Here is a 20,249-nt window from a genome sequence, read left to right as displayed (position 1 = left end):
TCTTTTACCCATGGAGGCAAAACAAGTGGCCATCCAGGGTCTGATCCAGTCCCGCCTGGACTTCAATAACGTCCTATACCTCGCTGCACCAGACTACACACTGCGGAGACTTCAAACAGTGCAGAACTGTGCAGCCCGGACACTGCTCCAGCTCCCACGCCGACAATCCATCAGAGCTAGTCTGACCAGTCTACACTGGCTGCCAGTCCGCCAAAGAATCCACTTCAAAGCCTTGTGTATTGCCCACCTGGCTTTCTGGGACAAAGGCCCAATCATCACCTGCGACCTAATCTCTCACTACCATCCAAGCAGAAACCTACGGTCAAACCAGACTTTTCTGGCCACCGCACCCAGAATAAAAAGAGCCAGAGCAGGCGGTAGGACCTTCACCCATAACGCTTCCAAGCTATGGAACGCCCTTCCTCTTCATCTGAGAGCCAATTCTAATCTTACCTTATTCCGGAAACAGCTCAAGACTCTTCTCTTCAACTCCCCACAATAATTCTGGTAACTATCCCCGCCTCTGCCTATACATCGGTCGGTCCCTCAGCGCTTGGACGCCCCAGGGCATCAATCGCGCTTAATAAATCCACATACAAATACAAATACAAATACAAATACTGTTTGGGGTTGTTACAAATAAGTGCAGAATAGAAAGAGTTGAGGGCAAAGGTGAAATGTGGGCCTGTTTGCAGGGATTTCCCATTCTGACTACAGGGGGGGGTTTCCTGTGGACATTCCACTCTCATTATGATGGTCTAGACGTCACAGCCTGGGGCTTTCCATACAGACAAAGCAGTTGTGGTGAATAGTTGGGATGCTTAAGGCTGCTTTCCTAGCCCAAGCCCAATGAAGGGGAAGGTCTTTCTCTATGGCTGACTTTTGTTTTAATTTTCTTTGTAAAATATGTGACTGTATATGTTGCTGCCGGTTAATCCAATAACAGTTATTCCTCTTACAAAATACCTAAAACCCTCAGATCTAAATTTGGTTTTTCAACCTGAATCCAATTTCGACACAATTGTCCTAAAGTGAGTTTGAAGCTTCCCTAAAATGACCAGCATTGGCCCACCAATGCAAACAGGAACTGTTCCTTGCTTTGCATCGTCCAGCCATAGTAATATACTATTTAAGTACCTTCTAAGGCTTGAATATCTTTGGAAGCTAAAACATGTGCCACCATCAGAGTGGTACTGTGCATCAATGGCAACGCCACTCAAGGTAAGGTAGTCTAGATTTGTAGCATAGCTCCCTCTGTGGAACAAGCAATATTCTGTATATTGTTGCTTACCTCATATTTTAGATATTTTACACATTTTCCAGAGACTTTGTTTGAATTTTCGGAAAGTATTTGCAGATTTTCTAACTTAGGCAGAAAGTTTGTAGAAACAGTATAAATGAAGGAGGAATGGCTAGAGCAATGGAGGGGAGCCAAAATGAAAGGTATCAACATAGGCTAGCAACATTGAGGAAGTCATATGCTTAAAAGGGGAAGGAGCTGGCCTAACAGCTAGGGTGGTCGACCTCAAATCTGGGGAACTGGGTTCGAGTCTCGACAAGGACGCACAACATCCTGTGATTCTGGGCAAATAACTTAATCTCCCGGTGCGTGACAAAAATGAATGTGTCCTCATGTAACGTAACTGGTGCTCGTGTAAAGCGCTGATACCCGATACACTCGGGTCCAGTTCACGCTATATAAAACTCTATAAAAAAAAAAAAAAGTTATAATAATAATAATAATAAAGGGGGCATTCAATGTAGGACAAGAAAGCTCTCCTGGCCACTCTGTATTTCTAACAGTCACCAACAACAGGGATCCTAGAAAGCTCATTTGGTTGATGTTGTCAGGTAGGGTTTTGAGATCATTCACCGACGGCCCCTTTAAAAGCGCTCACTGTATTTACGGTTTGGTTGATTGATCAGTGGGTACCTCCATAGATTCCTTGCTCTTCCTTGCAGGTGCCCAGTGACTTGTATCTACTGTCACTAAATGCAGCAAAAATTATGTTCCTAGGTGTGTTATGTTCACAGAAGGGGGCCTCTCTCAAAGTCTGTGGGGGGAACAGACTTCCTAGGATCAGACACAGAAAACCTACTGAGATGTGTGCAGGGGAAGCATGCTACCGAGAAGACATTGGCATCAGGTCTCACAAGAGGCAGCTGAAGATAGTGTGTGTGAGGAGACCGAGACCCTACATGATTCAATTAGTTTATTTTCTAAATGTTCAAGAATGTAGAAAACAAGTAAAGTGAGGGCAACCTGATTTACTTTTTTCATTATTTTTGGCATTGCCCTTCCAATATTTTTCTCGCTTCTTTCCACAGATTTTAGTAGCCTTTTTCTGCACTTATCTGAAAGTATTTCTGCGGAATTTCCCTTTTTTCACAGATTTGGTCTGTCTCTACTCAAGGCCAACCAAGACCAAAGCAGTGGACTACTTGTTGATTTATTTGTGGTTTTATCCAGAGCACATCATTGAAGCGAAGAAAGCAACACGTCTTCCCTCTATGGCCCGTCACATGCCGGACCTAAGGATGCACCTCATCAGACTGCTGCCCCCTGTGGGAGAGAGATAGGCCTGCTGTTTTCTGCAGGTCGTCACTCATGTTGGTCTTGGCCACAACTGCTGCAGGCTCTTGTATCTCTGGAGTGTGACAACTTATGGACAGAACCTACTCACCGGTTGGTCTAAATATGAGACTACGCTAGAGGTCTGCGAGAACAGTGCAGTGCTCTGAGCTTCCATCTGCCCACAAGCATAGTCTATACGATAACTTAACCCTGATGAAAATAAAATGGTTATACATAAAATGAATTTTACTCTCTGTTCGGATTCTCAGCACCCTTGAAATATAGTAGTTGGGATCTCCCGGGGTTGCCCTTTGGATACTGTGATCATGTGATATTCTGAGTGTGACGGATCCATTGATCACCTTCCTCATCCAGTAATCCTTATTGAACCCTCTGGTCCTTGCCTATTACAGATTTATAATAAAACACACTTTTCTTGCAGATCTTGGCAAAGGTGTCACTTCCTGATTATGTGGGCACCTGGATATGTGAAATCTGTAGACCGAGATGCACTTGGCATTTCTTGTGGGGATTGCGTAGGACTAGAGGTGGTCCTAGTTCAGCATAAGATAAAGTTTGCTGCCTACTACTATCTGTCCTCTCCAAGAGGTATGCGCCGGAGTCACTGCTGAGTCAGAGATGAGTATAGCCCGTAGCAGAAGGGCTGCCACTGCTGCTGATAGTCACCCTCAGAGATCAGAGCATTTTAAACTGAAGGAGGAGAAACAGTAAGAGAAACCTTGGAATATGGAGCACAGACTATTGCAAACTAAAGATGAGTGACAGCAAGAGAAGCACTGGAGTATTAGATCAGGAGATTGATGGACAATAGTCATTAGGTTAAACGAAATTCTTCTAATTTGCATTTGTGGAATTAAACAAAGTTATGTGAAATATAAAACCAGCATTCAACGCAATATTTTAGAGTAAAATATGTTCTTGTGCCTATTTTGCCTACGAGGATGCACTTTGCACTTAAAAAATAGCACAAAATAAACAAACACCACAAACTCTCACGTTTCGTCGTTCACGTTGTTCCTGTGCACTCGCGCTAAATGTTTGCGTGCGCAGCATGTCATGGTGGAGAAGTGTGGCAGGGGTTCAATTCCTCGCCTCGGCGGGTCTTGGGCTCAAAAATTCCACGGACCTGATAATTCTCGCCTCGGTGCCGTTCCAATCATGGAGTCCCACTCTGCAACTCTGGGCAATAGCTTGCTTAATCTCCACAACGGCCCCCACAACGCTAAGGATGCCTGGCCTCCACCTTGGGGGTGCCCAGGAGTGGACGCCTCACAGGGAAAGCCAGGATGGGTTCCACAGCGGTATTCGTACAAGCGCCTTGAGACCCTTGCGGGTGAGTAGTGCGCTATACAAGTATCAATTTACATTATGCGATCTGGTGTAATAGCATAATATTTGTGATTGTGTGTAGCAAGCATAACTTGAAATTGCACAAGATCGCACCAGCGTAACAGAAATTTCACCAGGCCTATTATTGACCCTCTGCCAATCAGAACGCTTAGAATGCGGTCACTAACTACTGTTTTTAGCCCACAGTCTTGGCTCTGTGATAGTGGCACGAGTCAGAGAGAGATGGTGTCTGCGTTTATTGTACAAGGTTACACCTTGCCATATACTGCCCCGCCACTGTCTTAAGATTCCCCCCATGTAAATACCAAGAGTAACTAAATACATAAAGTATTGCAGTCAGCCTATTTCCTTCCCACCATTAAGGACAATCCCCTTGGAAGTATATTTGTAGGGCTGGCAGTTACCAGTAGATGAGACCCCAGCCAGTGGGCATTAATCTGCGATAACACAATGAGCAGAGGGCAACAACAATTAATTCGAATATTGGATTGTTTTTAGAGCTTCATTCAAGACTACGACAGAGCTCCATATTTTGGAACTGGGGAGCCAGGTTTGAGTTTCGACATCGCTTACCATCCTGAGATTCTGGGCAAATCACTTGATACCCTCGCTTTACTCTCGCTGTGTAATGTAATCTGGTGCACATGCAAAGCACTCCAATGCCCCATTTTTGTGCTATATAAAAACTGACAAAAGAACCATGGTCATTGTGCTCCACCCACTGTTAACCTTGCAAACCAACGAGGTATGTTTCTGTTTCCGGTGCTGTAGAAGCAGACATACATATAAAAGCTTAACAAGGTGTAATCCGCTGAATTGTACAGGCCCCTCAGAACACTTCTCTTCTGCCTCTCAGTTGCTCCATCTTGTGTAAGTAACCTGAAGCCGCTTCCCAGGTGGCGCCGTATAAATGCATACATTAATAAACACAAGTTTCGAGATCGCGGAATCACTGTCTCTTCCACATGAAAGGTTGATTGGCTGCACGAGGCCGGCCATTCGTTTCCAGCAGCCTCAAGTGATGCATTCGCGCCATTGATTTCCCTATAAACGCCTGCTTCTTTATTCTCCCATCGATTGCACAGTCTGCGCGCCCATTAAATTAAACTGCTCTTCAAGTATATCTGGAATGTGTTATTGCTTGCCTGTTTTCTCTTCCAGCCATGGCTTGTTGAGGATTTTGTATTGTATATGTAGGATGAAGTTTCATATTGTGTTCCCATTTGTAATAATAATAATAGCTGTTCCTTCCACTGAAAACACCATGAAGCTATTTTATATGTGTCTTGAACAAAATGGTGCATCACTTCCATGTGAACCTGCTAACGCCGCTCCTTGTATTTTTTCCATGCCTCAGATTAGGTACATGCAGGTAAGTGAGACAATGGTGAATGGATGTGTATGACTTGGTTTTTGTTTTTGCGTGTTCGCAGTATGCCTGAAACAGTAGGGTGTTGGCAGATGCGGTAATCTGTGGCCTCACATGTACGCGGGCAGCCACCCGTCATGGTTAGGTCTTCATACACAAAGGGATCTGAAGCCTTCCGGAGCAGGTGAACGTGGAGTCCGGGAGCCTCGGCTGCGGCTCAGTGTCCAGTGCCCGTCCCTCATCAGTGGTCAGCAGCCGTCGGGTCCATGCACACAGGGGCTCCAGGCAGGTTGTGAGATGGGTGGGAAGAAGCCGTTGTTGAGTCCATTGTTGTGGCAAGCTTGTCATCATTCTTGGCTTTCAAATGGCTTCATGACCTACATGGCAGCATCAGCAGGTCATGACTTGCTCTCCAAAAAGACTTTAGATTCCAAGACCCACAGCTTTTTCCCTCAATTATTAGTGTTGATCTACAAGGAAGAACATGCAAAGCATTGTTTGCTGACACTACCAGACTGGTTGAGGGTGCGCAACATGACATGGGTCCTACACAGCAGGTACGCCTGTCATACAGTCAATTTCGTTATTTTACTCTTGAAAGGTGTTACATTGTACTTTCTGTACATGCAGGGAGTTCTCAAACACCCGCAGGTGAAAACCTCTCAATAGGTAAATTCATTCGTAAACCACTTCATGAGGTCCAATCCCTAATTCTCCTACATGATCAGGCTGGGTGTGTCCTCTTCGACCATGAGTCTTGTGGTTCCAGCGCAGCACCGATAGGGCTCCGCTGGATCGCACGAGCTGGACTTTTTGGTTCCCAGCACACTCCTGCTATAAAAGCAGCAAGTGTGTGTGCACAGGAGACTGGCTATCTCGTGGATGGTGGAGATTTCTTATGCAATCTGTAGGGGCAGAGGGTTGTTGAAACTGCAGACTCAGAACTTCCTTAGCCTGTATGGTCGGACGAATAACAAAGAATTAATCTGTAGGATGTATCATCTCGTTTCTGGAAATCAAGCGTCCCACTTCCATTTAAATGTTCATTACCAGCCCCGGACCTCATCCAATTGCGAAGTCGAACCCTATGATAAAGTTGCAGAAGATGAGAAGTGCAAAAGTTGGCACTTTTTTGGTGATGAGACAATTCAGTTTAACACCTAATTTCTCGCATCCTTTGCTAAAGGGTCAAAGCAACTAAATGTGCCAAGAGAACTCACAGAAGCAGGTGAAAGGGTAAGCTGGAGCTTTTCCCCACATAGAAAATACAACATGATTCTTCTCACTGGCAACGATACAGCGGGCCATGTTTCTTCAAAACAATCCTGCAATAGCGGATTTTTGCCCTTTACCACCACCCACCTACAGGTAAAAGACTTTGATTTGGTGCCAAGATTTAGAACAACTTGCTCCTCTGGCATCCTTACCTTCTTGCACAGAGCCGATTCTGGTTCTATTCAAGCCCATCTTCATGCCCTGCAGCTTTTTCTGATCTCTTATATTACAAAGAAAAAGTGTACCCAGCTTTGCCCTATCTTTATCCACCCTTCTGTTTGGAAGTTCAGCCTGGCTGGTCACGATGCCGTGTACTCCAGAGACATCAATATTGTCTCCCAGTGGGCATAGAATTGTCTACATGGTCGACAGGTCCAGGTACTGGTCACTGTACTCTACTTACAGTCCGCGACCCTTGTTTTTCTCTTATTTTTCTGGCCATTTTCTTTGCTGCAGAATTCTCTTGCCTTCTCCGCTTGTCTCTTCGATGTGTATGGATGTATTCCCCTTTAAGCCTGTTGAGCTAAATGGTGTTTTACAGCACCCTGTTTCCTGAAGAAGACCATTAGAATTTTGACGTGGGAGTCAAAACGTTAAAATACTGTACCCATAGATGATGAATGGAAGTATCATTTGCAAACGGTTTTTTCCCAGAGTACAATTATTTATTCATTTCTACTGCTGGTGACGTTTCTCTCTATTTCAGCTTGTAGCTAGGGTTGCTACATTTTAACACATTTGATTTTACCCTGTGCAAAGACACAGAACACTGTGCCGTATGTTTACCATCATTTATACAACCATGTGTATGTTTTGGAGAGCTTTATGCCACATATGGGACTAAACTGACTGGTTCAGTCTCGCTGTAGGCATTTTCCTAATGTTATTGATTGTGCCGTTTAATGAGTTGATTTATTTATTGCATTTGATGCTGTGAACAGAACTCTGCAATATGTTTTTGTGTCAATATGAGAATTGTTTTTTTTAACTCACTCGAGGGAACAATGTTTTCTTTTTCAGTAGCATAATGTGTCTTCAGTAAAAACGTGTCTGAAACATGAAGATTATTGATGCTGTCGGCAGCGGAGATCTTCTTAAGATTGGTCATTGACGCTCTAGTGTAGTGCATAAGATGTAGAGTTTCAAACACCGTATACGTCCTTAAGTACCACGTATTTAGCGTAGGGCTTACCAGGGCTTTATCCTTCACCAGTTCCAAGTTACTGTTACCCTTCAGAGAACTCCAAACACCATCCTGCCGACAGGATCACATCCTCCCTCTCGCCCATCATTGTGCTGCATCTCAACCACAGCGGCTGCAGATGCTCAGAACCCAAGAGAAGACAACAACGTCCTTGGGCCTTACTCAACCTATTGTCCTTCTCGTTCGATAAAATATGTACCATTGGGTGTGGTCATGGGAATGACTTTTCTAGACGCCTGTAAAAAACCACAGAAAGGTTGCAGCCCTTACTACAATTATTGCCTGAGAATCACTGGTGTGGCTCGCTGCTTAGCTTTTTAGAAAACATCCCAGGCATAGTGGTTATTATCCAAAGCATAAGAGGTGGCACTTCTGATTGGTGAACCTGGCACAAGTTAGCCATCCGTGGTACTGTGGTCCTTCTTGCTTTTATGCCAGCCATCCTTGGTTCATGCGATGGCCTCCCTTGTGCCACCACTGCCATAATAACGGCCATCTTGGATAGATATACACATTTAATATCCTTGACATTATGATGTCCATTAGTGCATCCAAACGGCCTTCCCAGATCTAATGGTGATCCTTCCTGGCACTATTGCAACCGTTTCCGTCATTATGGAGCCAATGACGTGTTGTGTACATTCTTAGAACTACCGTGGCCATTTTAGACATAGTGAGGTTTTTTCTCTTACGCAATTCTGGCCATAAATGGTAATAAGGTAGCCCTGGTGTAGAGGACCCGTCGTCACTCATAGTTGTGACTATGCTAAGTATAATAATGTGGCCTTTTTGGCATCTGAACGACATTATTGAATGACGTGTGCTTTCCTAGCATGTGATAGTGATACGTGGGAATGTGTGGGAGAATATGTTCCTATCGAGGAGCATTACTTGTGAATACATGATGAAAATGACAAGCTGATATTTGGGGCCAATCCTATGCACTTTATTGCTCACAAAGGTGATTTTCGGGAAGCAAAGGTTATTTACAGATATCCAGTTTTTGGATAATTTATTTATTTTACTTAGAAAGAAAAGTTTAGTTGTGGGAACAAAATGCGTGCACTTTAAAACAATGGAACACTTGGAGGGAGTTGGGGGGGGGCGGCTTTTAAGAAAACTTTATAGATGAGCTTTTATTGCAAAATGTGCATTTTATTTTTTCAATCACAAACTGAAGGGTAGGGGACAAAACTGTTTTTCGAGGTTACATTTAAAATAGATATTTAAGTGATGACAATCATACTGACTGCAGCACACTTTTTGCTGGTGTGATAAGGTTTTCACTGATATTTTATTACTCAGTTGGAAGCATTCGTCATTTTTATTCATAACATTGCTTATGCATTATTATTACTGTCTGATGACTGAGTGGGAGGATGGGTATAAGCTATAGAATATATATGCAGTCTGAACCTCTGATACGCCTGGAACCAAAGTGGTATCTCTTCAGTTTGAAACTTTGAGATATTTGTAGCCAAAGAAATAGATCTACCCACTGTGGCCTGAGATTGAAAGTCATGTGGACATCTTCACACTTCCATTCTGCACCTTCCAAGTAGATTCACAGTCATAATCTAGTGATGCAAAAGAAACTGCACTTTCTTAAAGATCTTTGGTTTTACTACAGTGCTTAATTTGTGCCGGAGTTTGCCCATGCTTGGCACTGGCATTTAATTTTTAAAACGGACATTTTTTCACTACAGTCGACCACATGGTGAGGCCTATTTTCAACAGAAGACATTCGTTTAGCAAATTATTATGCACTAAACAATAATAATAGTGTCACATACAGGCCACTGGCACCACTAGCAGGATCAGTGTGTGGTGTGAACTACAATGGCCGTCTAAGCCATTCTTTGACTTCACCAAATCTAACCACAGGTGACAAAAACGCACACATTTCACTTGGTCATCATTTAACAAAGGAAAAAGCCAGCCAACATTCGGAAGCCTGTTTTGAAAAATATGTATCTCTGGCAGCTTCCACATCAGTGCAAAAGGTAATAAGATCTGATGCTTTCAAAGGAGGGCATTCAGGTTTTTGATAACATACAGTGCCAAGGTCAAACCATTTCTGTGATGGTCTTAGAGAAACAATCATAGCTTTTCATTTGTTTGGGAAGGGGCGGTAAATCTATTTCCAAATCATATAAAGGCCAGGACTCCACAGGGAGAAAGAATAAATGCTCATACATTTGAGTATGTCTGCAAACAAGTCATGGTTGCGCAATCCTGCAGGTAGGTGCTCTTGGTATTCTTTTTGAATCCCTAAAAAGATGATAATGCGCTTTAAATAAAGGCACATGCCCACCATGTAAATGTCTGTTTTCAAAGGTCTTTGTGGATAAGGCAATAAATATTTCAACTGGAACTCCGCCTGGTTATGAGCTGGCAGAACAAGTCTGGAGCAGGTTAGCTTGCACCTTAAATTGGACTAAATTAGGTTCAAAACAGAACTGCTCCACTTCCCAGAAGTCTCCCCTAATCTCAACCTAAGGTCCTGTTATTAACGATGGCAGCACCCAAAGAAGACATATAGTTGGTTGTTAAGATTCAAAAGAAACTCTTGGGTCCTAGCCTGATGTTTTCAAAGTTTATCACAGTAATGATGTGGTAATTCTAGTTGTTATAACATCTGACTTGTGTAAGAAAACAAAAAATAGGCACAATTCTCGCCAAGTTAATATGTGCCAGTCTGCCTCTGACAAAGAAATATGCTTAGTCACTTAAAAAGGTGTAGGTGACAATTAAGATTCCAGTTTTACTCGCTTCATCCCTAAAATGGCTGCAAGATCCACACTAAGTTATCGGCACTAAGCAATCGACCGTTTTAAGTGCCATATATTGCCGGAAAAATTCACCTGCCAATATTCCAAGAATCAGGTGATCTTGTTTCCAGATGCGTACAGCACCTTCTAAGCATCCAGGTTTCAAACAGATGTCCAAAATATTACAAAAAGCTTGCCTAATTTTGTTAAAGTCACAATCCGCATGGACAATCAGGTTTGCCTCATATATTGCAATAGTGGGAACAATTTAAACTGAGGAAATGGCTTTTCTGTGTGGTGTTGGTGGAGCTCACAGGAATGCAGTAGGACCTCCATTAACCCAAAGACCTTTTACGACACAGATATTGTGTGACAAGGATGTATTTCTTGAACCAACACCATCAGTAACTAGCACTAAGGCGTATGCTCTCTGCTCAAGGAAATCAGAGGCTGTCTTGTGTCTTTGTTCTCCTTGTTGATGACATCAGACCTTTGTTTGTGTCCTCACCCTATGATGTCATTGGTGTAGTGAATGGTGACGTACGATGCAGAATAGGAATCGTGCTTAGGAATCTGACATGCTACCCACAAGGATTGGCTGAGGACCCATGTCTCTATTGTTGATTGACATTTAGGAATGCTTTGAAGCAGATAATGAATCAAACTAGGCATAAGGATGATAAGAAATTGTTGCAGGAAGCTCAAAAGCAGGTCTGGCAACATTGGCACCTTCTCCAAATTTGAGTGGGGTCCAGTAGGGTAATGGGTATCTCCAGCTGACTGCATCTCACCAGAACACTTTGTTTTGAACTCCAGCTTCTGTTTAGCAAATCTCCACATCTAGAAACTTTCAGTCGTGGTTCAATTAGATCTAACTAATTTGAGTAAAAATAATGACTTGTCAAAGTGAAAAGTTGTGCCCAGGTCCGCTGAGTCTTGTATGTATGTGCATGAACTAGCCACTAGCCAAAAGGGAGCAGAGCACTTTCAGCATCAAAGACAAGCCCTTAGTCAACGAGTGATAGGAGAGGGAGCCTGATTGTGGAGACCTTAGTTAACCCAATGTGTAACAGTCCACCCACAGCAGGTTTTAAATTCACCTTTTCTGATTGATACAGATTCCTCTCTATTAGACTGGCCGAGACTCCAAACTTGATCCAGACGCTGTCTGAGCAGTGCTGTTGTGCACCGCTGTGTGGAGTTGTGCAGCTACTCATTGGTTTTGTTCTGCCCCGGAAGTGACAGAGCAGACCACCAAAAAAGCCCCACTCCTGCGCACCAACATCAGTTCTTTTCTTTCCATGCCTTCAAGCACTACTCTGTCTTTTTGTCCGATTGACGTTACCTTTCTTCAAAAAATTGAAATCCAGTGTGGAAGGAAACGATGTCCCAACCTGAAAGTATAGGGTTCAAATCATGCGGTGACTGCTGGAAACAGATGTCAGTGATGACCCACACGAGGTGTACCTTTGGTGTTTGTGCTTGAGGGCACGGCTCTAATTCATGTGAAGGATTTCCCTTCATGACCCCAAAGGTGAGCCGGGACTGTGAAGCGGAGCTGTACATCACCAAGTTTCAGAAAAAGCCACACAAGTCCTGTTCCCGCTCGAAGTTGGGGGCGCCGACCCGTTGCCGCTATTGAGGCAGTTTCAATTACATGTCCTCTTTGTTGTCGACGGCGTCTGGTAACTTGAAGTGCAAATCAAAGTGGAAACTCAAAAAGGCCAAGTAAGACTCGTCTCCACCCCTCCGTACTCTATCATCAGAAAAGTTGCAGGGACATAATGGTGCCACTACGTCTCGCACTTGAACTCAAACGGATGTGCCAATTCCACAACTTGTCCTGCTGTATCCTGAGTTTCTTGGGTCATTGAAACATTGTAGAAGATCTAGGGAGAGGTCCTGTTGCATGTTTTTGGTACTCTTATGTTGCTAGTTACTTCTAATTCGAAGTCAGTCCTGAACTGCTGGTGCCGGAGGAAGCCTTTTTGCCGATGGCCCACTCTGAGCCGAACTTGTCTCAGCTCCTACTGAAGTCACGTCCTGACCTCATTCTGACCACCTGGTTTCTGGACAGTCCATTTCAGCCACAGCTCTGCATCTACCACAGAGCTGCCCTCAATTGGCCCACATACTTTTCTCTTCTGACTCTGATCAGAGTTTGCTGGCATTACGAGATAACGGAGATGATGGAGAGGATTTTCTATCACGTTATGAGGGCAACAGTTTGTATGTGAACTTCAAAAGGCCAATGGGCTTGACACTTCCCCTGGTAACGGATTGGTGTGTCCCCCCCACCCCGGCCTCCAATTGAAGAAAGTACTTCCTTTGCTCTAGTGATTAGATGTGATACGGAGGTTCTGGAACTACAACTTCCTACTGTGCAGGTCAAACTTATTATTCATACTGAAGTTTTACAGCCTGGACAAGTTGCCTTGGAGCCCTTACTGCAATTCAGTGAAGCGCTAACCGATCGATTGATGAGCGCCTGGCCTTAACCTTGCTCTTACCCACTTGTGACCGGGCAGGTTGCCAGGTGCCACAGACTAGTGCGAGATGTCCCTGAGTTTTTGATTTAACACATTACCCCAGAGAGTCTGTTGGTTTAGGCTTCTACCAGCAAGGTAAATCCCACTTTGTTTCCAACGACTCCCCAGAGCAGAGTCAAAGTGAATTGAGACATTCGAGAATCAAATGTTTTCTTTGACCAGCCTACCTTTGAGGTCAATCAACACAAGCTGATTACCTGAACGATAGATGCATGTCCTCCAGGACGTGGTCGGCAAGATTTTACTAGTGGATCCAGAAGAGTTTAGGTTCTTACTGGCTCAGACTTTTCAAAATTGTCAATGCAGCCAAGCATGTAAATCGAGCTGGCCTGGACACTACCGATTTCTTTGGGCGAGCTGTCTGTCCTTGCATTGGCCCATCGCTATGAGTAGGTGAGAGTCACAAAGTTTTCTTGTGATGTTCAGGAATCCCTTATGGATATGCCTTTTGATGGATCCCTTCTTTTTGGCGAAAAAGCAGACTCTGCCATAGAGCACTTTAAGGAAAGTCGAGCCACAGTCAGCTCTTTGGGCATCTGACACCTGCCAGGTAGTTCTCTCATCAGTATTGGCCCTTTTGAGGCTACTCCAGTGGTTTGGCATAGAGGGGAAACCAGGAGCCTGTGCCCCAGCTTCAGTATTCTCCGCTCTTTCATGGTCAGGAACGGGGATTCGGCAGACAGTGTGCAGGGCACCAGTTTGGTCCTGCAGGAGGTTGTGGTATGATCCCATTCCACAGACCCTCCACCTGGGGAGGTGCTTGTTTGGTGTGAATTGTAAAGGTGAGGAATGAAGAACACGTTACTTACCTTTGGTAGCGCTCTTTTTGGTGGATACTCGATCTAACCACATTATCAAGTAAAGCAACGTTCTAGAATGTCCACTGCTGATGATTGGTAGCAGTACCGGCCTGTGCTCTAAGAGAAGCTTTCTTTTTTCCTGTAATATGGACAGCCCCTTTAAGGCAACCACTCCTGCAGGGTTGTGGTTGAACAAAGGGAATACAACTCACAGAGAACAATCTAAATATATGTTATGTTTAGTTCACGTGCCGTTGTACATTTGGGTGAGGGATATGGGTGTTTGTGAGCGACTTGCATGCCAGCACTGTAACAAAAGTGTGGCTTTGTGGATTTTACCTATTTACAGATTCAAGCATAACTCCATTTCTAGCATAATTTCTAATTCTGCAATTTCACCAGAAGGGTTTAGTGGAGTCTGTCATGTTACAGTATGTCAGGATGCTAAAATTCCTTTTTTGTGCTGCAGAAAATGGGGATGACGGAAGATGACAAAAGAAACTGCTGCTTGCTTGAAATCCGCGAGACGGAGGCCAAATACTACAAAACGCTCGAAGATATTCAGAAGGTGAGTCGTGATGCAGTTGTCAATCATACAGGTGCCTTTGCTTCCATGTCAGGTAACTTTGCTGTCACCTATCTGGGTTTCCCTTAAAAATAGATTGACAGCCTTTGTTCTGCACTCCGTTTTTCCTTCTTTGTACACCCTACTGGTGTATTCTTGCTGAAGCCATCCACTATCTTCTTTCCTTTCCTCCTCAATCTTCTGTTACCTTCTCTCTCCGATGTTCTTCCATGTCCTGCTTGTTCCTTAGTTTTCTCTGTTTTCTTTTTACATTATGAAAATGCCTTTTTTTTTTTTAAATTTCTCCATTTTACTCCGCTTTCCTGCTGTACTATTTCCTTTTAACTGTTTTTATGACCTTTTCCTTCAGGACGTGTGCTTTGTCTTTCTCCTTTCATACTTTTCTTCCTTCTTGTTCTTTCTTCAGCTGTCCATCTTCAGCTGTCTATCTCCCACTTCTTCTGAAAGACTCTCCAGGTTGTCTTCTGCTTTCCCTTTTCTTCTCTTGATTCTCCTCTCCTTTGTGACATTGATACCCTACCACGCTTAATAAATAGAAGGTATTGCCTTCACGAGAAGAGACGTCTGTGCTATCTCTAATCCCACCGCTCATGCACACCACAGGCAGGGGATGATAGCGCCTGCCTTAAAGTACCTGCCATGTGGACCCGAAGACTGGGATTGACCTGCGTGCTAATGGTGCCCCCAGCAGCATGAACACTGTGTGTACTGAGCACTGAATTTAACTAGAGCAGAGTAGTGCCTCGCTGCCAGCGTCCAGGGTACATTATGGTGCAAAATGGGGCTGCAGGAGCTTTATTACCTGCACCACCAAACTTTGGAATTCAATGTCTTCTCAACTTATAAAAACTGAGTTGTTCTCCTTTTGGGAAAGCTCTCAAAACTTGGCTATTCAATAATTAAAACTAAGGACTCTGCCTTTCTTATCTTTGAGGGATTATGATTTATCACTAGAGCTACAGGGCCTAGACACCTCAGGGTAGGAGTGTGTGTTATACATTTAATTTTCCTTTCATTATTAGTGCAGATAAAATGTGAATGGCCTTGATGTTAGGGAGATCACTCATGCAAAAGCATGTAGGATTGCCCCTCCCCCATTTTTGGTGCAGATGAAAGATGGATGACCTTGATGTTGGGGGGATCACTCATACAATATCATGTGGAAGTCCTACCCCCCTCTCAATGCCATACCCATGTGGTGGTCAGCTGTTAGGTTGTAGAGGTGGGGGACGTGAAGCTGTCAAGAGCTGGATTTCATGACTCCAGTAGAGTTAGCTAATGTTAAGAGTGAAGAGGTTCTGCTAAATGAAGCCTTACATGCAGCAGTCGCTCTGGCTGCAGGTTTGCGAATCCAATGTGATGAATCAGTGGGTTCGGGTCATATCTTAGTTGAAAGCAGAGAGGTGGCAGGGACACACTTACGCATGTTGTAAGAGAGGAGAAGCATTATTGAGGAGACCAGAAGGACCACTCAGGAGCAGGTGAGACACCTAGCCCAGTCTCGGCCTCTCTGATCCAGCTGCCTCTCAGTGAGGACCCAACATCCAATCATTCTCTTGCATCACAAGGCACACGAGTTGCTGTCGCCACACTGGGTTAGCCTTCCACTTCAGGACCCTGACATCCATCTGAAGGGCGTCCCTGCTTTTTGCTCTTTTCTTCCACTATTGTCGTTTTTATTACAGAAATGAGGGGTTATGGTTTCAAAGCAATCTCTAGAAAACCCTCCTTTCAATACAGTTGTCGTGGGCATTGCAGGTCTTATGCGCGCACGTCGAGACAAGGAAGTCCATTTCAATTTGTATCCATTGTTCAATGTACTTGTCACTACGTACCACAAAAGGTTGCAGCCGATCATGCGTAAACCCTGGAAGTAGATCGGTTTCTGGTAATTGTTTGTAGTTTTTTGTGTGTATGTGTGTGTCTTATCATGATTGCTCTCTTTGATGCAATTGAAGCCGTAAGACAGCTCTCTTTAGAGATCTATTATGCGGTAGGTGTGCCTGCATTGCCTCTAGTATTTTGTTGTAAATGAGTGGTTTGATTTTCCTACATTTTGTTAGGTCCCTTGCCATGTGGGTTGCTCGTGCTCTTATTTGGGCAGCACCAGTCCATTCATTCATGCAGGAACTTGATCCTGCGGGGGCACTCGTTCTTGATGCACGCATGTGCTGACATACCTGCTCCCTTTATACAAAATTTACAGTAATCCTTGAGAGAGCTCATTTTACAAGAGGTTGGCAATTTAGCGGGCATGAATTATAAATGTGGATGCAGCCTTCTTGCCTGAAATCTGATTTAATCTCTGCAGAGTACTGAATTTGTATTTGAGGTTTAGTATTTGCAACGCCTGCACGCGTGGAACTGCTTAGCTCTGGATTTGAGGCCTTCGGTCAATCGTCAGCGCACTGAGGTGCTGTGCTCTCCAGTTCAGTAGATGAAGTGTTCTCTATGGCTATGGCCATCAAGGGTCAGAGGTAAAGACTTTGGTATTCAGGTACCAACACTTGAACTGCCTGACACTAAACGGAATTTTTTCTTTACTGTTTGTTAAGTGACCCGTTCTGGCAGAGGTGCACTCTGAGCACTTTCAGATCCATTGGGCTGTAAAGCTGTAGCAGTGAAAGAGTCCTTTGGCCTCACCCAACGGACGCCACAACTCTACTGCTGGAATCATTTAATTTATCCCGCGACAAAGTTGTGGCCATGCCCCCTAGTTCCAACCACATATACAAGTGAGGGTCTTGATGTCTTCAACCCATGTGTAAATTACCAGTTGCACTTGATGCTCACTGTCCGAGTTGACTTCATCCACTCCTCCCCTTCCACAAGGTTTGCCAGCCAGCCTCCAACAACCAACTCCAAACTGACAAACAAAAAGCTGATGGCGCCTGTACAACTGACCAGAACATGCATCTGTCCCATTTGCAATCACTCTAGTATGGACTAGGGGTGGGCGGAATTTGCGTAATCACGTTACGCAAATCTCCGCGAAACGGTAAAAATTCTCCGCGAACACGCAGAAATTCCGCGAACACGCGGAATTGCTTGTTCGCGATACTTTTTTCCTGTTCGCGATCGCTGTTTGCGTGCTCGGGGTGAAATATCTCGCGAACACGCATATTGAGAACGCGAACAAGCCAAAAATTTTGCGAAGTCGCGGAACGCAGATTTTTGGTCAATGTCGTGTTCTCCGCGAAACGCGAAATTACCCAAATTCCGCAAATTCCACGAGCGGAACGGATTTTACCGCCCAGGCCTAGTATGGACTGAGGTAATAAAACACCTCAAATAAGTCTACAAATTTGGTAACTAAAAGTATGTCAATATATAATTTGTTAGAAATAAAATGTGTGTTGCTTAATCTTTGCTGTTATGTCAGGTAGTAAAGCATAGCCCGACTCCTGCTGTAAATGCCACCATCCACATTTTGCCACCTTTATCCCTTCTCTGTTCTTAAGAAGTGACTGTTGTTCCCTCCTTTCATTTGTGTGATATTCAGGATTAATGTTTAGATGCAGGCTTTTATACACTCTTCATAGTACAGGAATTGAGAAGGAAAACCTGCAAGTCCATTGGAAATTACCTGGCACACTTTTACAAACTGATGCTCAACAACAATTCGTCCATATCAACGGAAAAACAACCACAGCACACCCTAATCAACAGGCACAACTACAGCACTTCTTGATCAACTCGCACAAACACAGCACATCCTAGTCAACAGCCTCCGCACATTCGAATGAACAGGTACAACCACAACACATCCTAATCAACAGGCACAACCACAGCATACCCTAACTAACACGCACAAACACAGCACATCCTAGTCATCAGCCTCAGCGTGTTCTAATGAACAGGTACAACCACAACACATCCTGATCAACAGGTACAACCGCAGCACATTTTAATAATTGCAGGCATCACCACAGCAAATCCTATTAAAAAAGGTACAACCAGCGAGACAGAGAAAGTTGTGTTTTTTCCTACACACTTGGCTTCATTCGCAGGTTCTCGGACCTTAACAACTGTTCTGGTCTTTATTCTTTCAGAACTACATGTTTCCACTGAAGCAAATCCTCAGCCCCCAAGAGATGCTGGATATTTTTGTCAATTTGGAGGTGAGAAGACTGAATTTCGTTCTTTGTTCACTGTGAGATGGCTATGCTTGGTAGTGATGTGTCTTGTATCCACTATTTGAAAATGCAAACGAAGGGCTGACGGACAACATTGCGTTCACGCCAACTGTCACTGAAGATGTGTCTATGACCTGTATGTTGCACAGTCGGAAGTAGTGTGCATAGTGTCACTTGCAGAGAGAGCAGATCTCTACTTTTAACTTGTTGATCTGTAGATATTGTACTTTGATACTGTGTGATGAGAATTGATTCTTCCAGTCTGCCAGTGCTCTCTCGTACAACAGTAGCAATGCACACATTTGATTAAAAAAAAAAAATAGCAATAGAGTTTTCCATTAGGGACATCCTTTCTAGTTTTTCTTAAAAAACAAACCCGCACAGGAGCTTGGCTCCTACCGTCCAATTACATTAATTAATGGGGATGTAAAAATATACTCAAAAATATTAGCCTCTCGTTTATCGCAGGTAATTCATAGGATTGTATCCATAGGCCAGCATGGTTTAATCCCCGGCAGGGGAACAATAGATCATATGAGAAGGATCATTACCTTGTTTGATGCCAGACAAGTGTCAGGAGACCCTATTGCGGCAATTGTGTTTGATGCCGAAAAAGCATTCGATAGGGTCTGCTGGCAGTTTCTTTGAATTACGATGCGAGAAAAGGGATAGACACTTAGTTTATTGCGGTGGTTAAAGCTCTATACAAGGATGCTGCAGCTAGTGTTTTTATAAATGAGGAGATGACGGAGCCCTTCACAATCACAACAGGGACGCGACAAGGGTGTCCCTGCTCACCTCTCCTTTTTGCACTGTACATCGACCCTTTTTTAAAGCACCTGGAATGAGCTTTGAATATTCCCCCCATTTTTTTTGTATGGGCATGAGAGCAAGGTGTTGGCTTACGCCGATGATACAGCATTAGTCACCTCTCATCCCGAAGCAGGCTATTGTGGCATCAGATGAAAAAGCCCGGAGATATGGTGCATTATCAGGCTATACCCTGAACAAGCATAGGACACAGATTGTCACCAACGTGTTTGCATCCCTTGACGATTACAGGGTAGTTAAAAAAGCAGTATATTTAGGGGTTACGATAAGATCTGAACTTGATGAGGTGGTAAACAAAAATATGGTGCCTCTTTGCAAAGAAACTAAAAAAGCACTAAAAAATGTAAATAATTTAATTTGACATATAAACATGGTTTCGTTTGAATGATTGGATGTCAATTTCTTATGTGGATATCCTGAACGTTCTGCATAGACTGAGTTCTTCTTTATAAATTGGATGTAAATTTATTAGGTGCATATCCTGAAAGTTTGGCATTGAGTGACTTCTTGAAGGTTTGGCATTGATCCTTCATTCCAGGACCTACCTTGGACATGTTTGTTATTGGCTGGCCTTAATTGCTAAGAACAAATGGGATGTAGAATTCAAAAAAGTTAACGAAAAGAGCGCACCGCGTCAACCTATTAGCAGAGGTGTTCTGGAGAAATGCTAGCTTCCTTTGCAAAGTCTGACAATTGGACAGCTCCAAACCCTTTGAGACCAGGCTCTCTCTAGAGAGTGACACAGTAGCATTTTGGGGGGAATCCAGGGCATTCATAACGTC

The 20,249-nt window shown here is 43.9% G+C and overlaps 1 protein-coding gene across 1 annotated transcript in view; it reads left to right on the top strand.

The window, feature by feature from the left end:
• The window catches only part of VAV2 (vav guanine nucleotide exchange factor 2), an 805,614-nt gene that overhangs the window by 625,974 nt on the left and 159,391 nt on the right, over nt 1-20,249 (top strand). The window contains exons 6-7 of the mRNA XM_085612602.1: nt 14,384-14,482; nt 18,553-18,621. Of these exons, the coding sequence (XP_085468728.1) occupies nt 14,384-14,482; nt 18,553-18,621 (168 nt within the window). The remainder of the gene's footprint in view (nt 1-14,383; nt 14,483-18,552; nt 18,622-20,249) is intronic.

This window comes from Triturus cristatus, chromosome 1_2 (assembly GCF_964204655.1).
Source record: "Triturus cristatus chromosome 1_2, aTriCri1.1, whole genome shotgun sequence".
Classification (NCBI taxonomy): domain Eukaryota; kingdom Metazoa; phylum Chordata; class Amphibia; order Caudata; family Salamandridae; genus Triturus; species Triturus cristatus.
The sequence above is the reverse complement of the archived record's forward strand: the minus strand, read 5'-3'. Positions and strand labels throughout refer to the sequence as shown.